The sequence below is a fragment of the Xenopus laevis genome, chromosome 3L (assembly GCF_017654675.1).
Source record: "Xenopus laevis strain J_2021 chromosome 3L, Xenopus_laevis_v10.1, whole genome shotgun sequence".
NCBI classification, from domain to species: domain Eukaryota; kingdom Metazoa; phylum Chordata; class Amphibia; order Anura; family Pipidae; genus Xenopus; species Xenopus laevis.
This window is the reverse complement of record NC_054375.1, coordinates 28,168,660-28,173,081: the sequence shown is the minus strand read 5'-3', so window position 1 is coordinate 28,173,081 and position 4,422 is coordinate 28,168,660. Positions and strand designations below refer to the sequence as shown.

Here is a 4,422-nt window from a genome sequence, read left to right as displayed (position 1 = left end):
GGGCTGTGATTGGCTATTTGGTAGCCGCTATGTGGACTGGCAGCCTATAAGAGACTCTACTTGGCAGTATACTTAGCTTTTATGCAATTAAAACTTGCTTCCAAGCCTTGAATTCAAAAATAAGCACCGGCTTTCAGGCCACTGAGAGCAACATCCAAGGGGTTGGAGAGCAACATGTTGCTCATGTACTACTGGTTGGGGATCGCTGTTCTAGTGGTTTCCACAGGGGCGATCCTGCCCCATTTGCCGCCCGAGGCGGCCTTAGTTTTTGCCGCCCCCTGCCTCCCCACGGCGCTTACCTTCAGCGCCGGACGGGGGTCAGGGGGGGTCCACGTCGCTAGTGCAGAGAGCGCAATTGCGCTCTCTGAACTAGAAGAGCCGAATTTCCAGGTTGAAAACCAGAAATTCGGCTCTTAGTTACCAGGAGCGGCATATTTGCCGCCCCTGGCAACCAGGGGGGCACTGCTGCCTGAGGCGAGTGCCTCAACTCGCCTCATTGGCGGAGCACCCCTGGGTTTCCAGTTGAAAACCCATTTGCATGACATTTGCTCAGGCCCTTCTATAACTCATTGCAGGGTATAGATAAAGGAAAATGTTAGCCATAAAGCCACAGTTCCACAAATATATAGGCTAGCATATAGGTGCACACCCCAAATTGACCTTCAAGCAGGATTTAAGGTGTATCAATAGAGCAGATAGTATGACTATGAAGATTTTGATTCATCCAGGTCATGGTATATCTAGTATAGGTAAATCTAAAACAACTGGACTTGTTGAGTAACCAATGAAGATGTTTCACTACTCATCTGAGCAGCTCCTTGAAGGAGCTGCTCGGACGAGGAGTGAAACGTCTTTAATGATTACTCAGCAAGTCCAGTTGTTTTAGATTTACCTGAACTAAATCCCAAATCTCACTGGCCCACCTGTCACTGTTTCAATCCACCCCCCCCCCCATTCTGCCATAGCCAGGTTTTGAAGAGAAGCTTTTCCATGTCCTGGTTGTGACATTGGCATTTAGTTTTGGGGCATTAGCTGTTAGCATGGTGCTACTGCATAAGGAGAGGGCATGTGAATGGATGGAGCTGGCACAGAATGGGGTGATGAGTGCAGGCAGTTGGGAGACGAGGGCTAAAGTCTGGGAGTGGTGTCTGTTGCAGGGCAGTGGGCGATGGTGCTGCCAGAAAGGGTCTGGGTGCCGGATACCGAATGGGGTATGTGGTGACAAAGGTTCTAATGTTATTGGGGTGCTCGTAAGGTCACCTGCATGCTCCCTACTAGTCTTGTGACATGGCTGAGATAGGGGGCGGTGTCAGGGGGAGGGTGGTGCGATTGTGGAACACCCATTGATGACACTGCAGTCTGGCAGAGACATGAGGGTGCTGCTGGCTATGGAGTAGTATGGGCGGCTGTGCGATGCCGGTTTCCGTGCTGCGAGGGGGGTATGCAGTGAGAGCTGCTTTCCTAGCGATTAAGGCCCTTACAGGACACCGTCTCAGTTTTAGAATGTCCCCGGGTCCAACGTTTGCCAGGCCCCGCCCATTCGGCTACCCAGCATTCCCCATGTGGACAGGCAACGTGGGTTTTAAGTCCTGTAGGCCGCAGCCACACACGCCACATGTTTCCCATCGCTACCCTGTCGCTCAGCCGTATCTTTGTACACATGTAGTGAAAGTGTCTCATTGCGTTATTATGTCTTGGCCGGACGCGCTGCTGCGCTATTAAATATGATACTTAATATGATTCTAAATGCTTTCGCTTATACTTCACGCCTTCTTTTCGCCATGTGTGCGGCTTAGATCAGCCATGTGCGACATGACGCCGTGCCGATGTTGCTGAACTGCACTTGCAGGGTTGTGGTTAAAGAGCAGCTGGATTGGACTTTTATTAGGAATTTGTGTAGAGCCCCTAGCACAGCGTGTCAGTGGCAACTGTACCTTATGTGTGTTCTTTTTCAGTGTCTGTGAGGAACGAGATGGGCTCAGATCAGGAGACACGTGTAATGGTGACAGGATACTGCCTGAAACAACCTTGTATGTAACACCCTGCAAGCTGGGATCCTGCAGTCCTGTGGGCTTGATAAGGCCATGGCATGTCTCCCATGCTTTGCTGATGGCCTGCTCTGCTTCCCTATCCCTTCTGCTGTTAAAAATAGCTCTGCTCCTCTTCCCAGGCTATAAGTGGCAGTGTGACAAGGCTTGAGATCAATTAGTGCATATAAATGTTGTGATTGCCATTCAGCATGTTTTACATGGAGCAGTAAGTGGACGTGCGAGCAGTTTGCCCTTGGTGAACATGTGCTGCTCAATCAGTACTACCATCCCATGCTCCATGTTGCTGCTTAACCAAATCACCAATAGTTTTCACATTTCCCATTAGACTCTCAAATCCTGCAGAAAGGTAACCCCTGTAAATGTCTGATAAATTTGCACGGTCGCCCTCATCAGCAAGTTATTTCATACTGGGGAACATTTTGACATTCAATATCCATTTTTTTGCTCTCTGCCGTTTAATTAAATGAAGGCCATTTCAATTTTTTTTTTTTTTTTAGCTCTGTTTATTTTGCAGTTTTCATAAACTTAACAAGTTTTGTGAACATGCCATCCCTTTCGCTAATATTTGAATCACCACTAGTAATTTACTTTACAGTGGTTTGCCTTAATTGCGGGAAAATGCCTTCATTCACATTTTACTCTTCTTTTTCCCTGATAAACTACCCCCGAGAGCTGTGTGACACCAAGGTGTAATATGTGGTCCTGTCCCACTTATCTCAGGAAGAGTTTTTAACAGCTGTTTTTGTAAAGTGGATTGTATGTTGTCCTTTTACTCCCACCATGTGGGGTTTTGTTTTGTTTTCTGAAGCAAAGTCCACCCCACCTGGCTAACAGTGACTTGTTTAATTGTTATACAGGCAGTGCTTCTATACTGAGAAACTGCAAGCAGTCTGTTTTACTCATTAGCATTAAAATTGAAATCCTTTTTCTAGGTGTGCTTACTTAAAGAATAAGTTAAAGAACTTTGGGGTAAAATAGAATTCACAACTCTGTGCAAAATATGTCATAGTTAGAATTTGAGTCTGCATGTGTTGTTTGTCAGTAGAGAAAACTTTACTGTTTTGTGTTTATCATGTAACCTTTTTTCTATGCATCGCCATCTGGGAATAAATGGTTAAATGGTTCTACGGCCCAAGTAAACACATGGTTGGTTTGTATGACAATAGGAGTTTTTGGGTTTTTTTTTGTAAAAAGTACAAGTAAAATAATCTTGCTTCGCAATTTATCTGCTTTATTGGCCAAGGTCATTGTAGCAATCGAACATTTCTAGTTTCAATTTGCAGGAAGACAAAATGGAAAGGCAAATAATTACAAAACCACACAAAAAATAGAAGGTAAAGACCAGGTGCACATTTTCTGTGAATATCGGTGTACACGATGGAAAAACTGTGTCTATGTAGAAGACTTGGCTATTCTTCAGGGTGCTCTGTAGGGACTCAAACAGCTGCTAGTGAGAAATTAGCAGTTCATGTATCAAATTGTTACATTAATAACATTAAAAACCAGAAACGGGTAATGAAAATATGGGGAGAAAGTGAAAAAGTCCACATTTGTGGTATCCTGTTTTAAAAGTTTTGTGAAGGTGTGTAGGCCGGGGCATGAAGAGAAGTGGTTTCACTTGAGTTCCATATTGTAGGTATATGATTTATTGTGCTCTGTGCGCACCTGTGGAAAGAATAATGTGCCGATAGTGTATTAAGTAACTTAAAAAAACTTAAAATTTATAATAAATGCACATTGCAAAATTGCTTAGAATAATGTTTTCTTTTATTAGGCAAAAGTAATTTTTTGATTTGACATTTCCTTTAAAGATGTATGAATAATACACATAAACGAGAAAGGGACTTTTATTTTAAACAATACCTAGCAGGGATAGTAACTGTCTCTAAAATATTTTAATAAACACTTGATCCCAGCAATGTCTCAGCTAGGGAGTATTGCCTTGGGTACTACTTTTTTTGGCAATCCACTTTCCTATGTTGGTCGCTCTCTTCATTTTTAACCAAGTTGGCATCTTTTTGGCTGTTGTATAGGGCCAAAACAAGACTATATCTGTCTATAAATTTGGTGCTCTATAAATGGATCTGCACAAGACACCCCAACCAAGCTATGTGAGCAATTTCTTGGGTGGCCAGACCAGGCAAAGATAATTCCACCTGTTTAGCAAGGCCTTTGTAAATCTCACTTATGTTTTGGAGGACTAGTAGTCTAGTGACTGCCACTGGCCATACCTATGGAGATCTGCTTGTTTGGCAAGGTCGCCAAAAGAGCTGATCTCTCCCCAATATATCCACCTTGAGGTGGACGATATCTGGCGCAATGAGGAGAAAATGGGCGGTCAGGTTGAAGACCACCTCAACGAACTGATGAG

At 44.1% G+C, this 4,422-nt stretch overlaps 1 protein-coding gene across 4 annotated transcripts in view; it reads left to right on the top strand.

Annotated features, from left to right (window-relative positions):
- larp1.L (La ribonucleoprotein domain family member 1 L homeolog) overlaps window positions 1-4,422 on the top strand; it is a 46,798-nt gene that overhangs the window by 1,307 nt on the left and 41,069 nt on the right. For 2 of the 4 annotated variants that reach the window (XM_041585248.1, XM_041585247.1), the window contains exon 2: window positions 1,956-2,030. In XM_041585248.1, coding sequence (XP_041441182.1) covers window positions 1,956-2,030 — 75 coding nt within the window. 4 annotated transcript variants of the gene reach the window in all.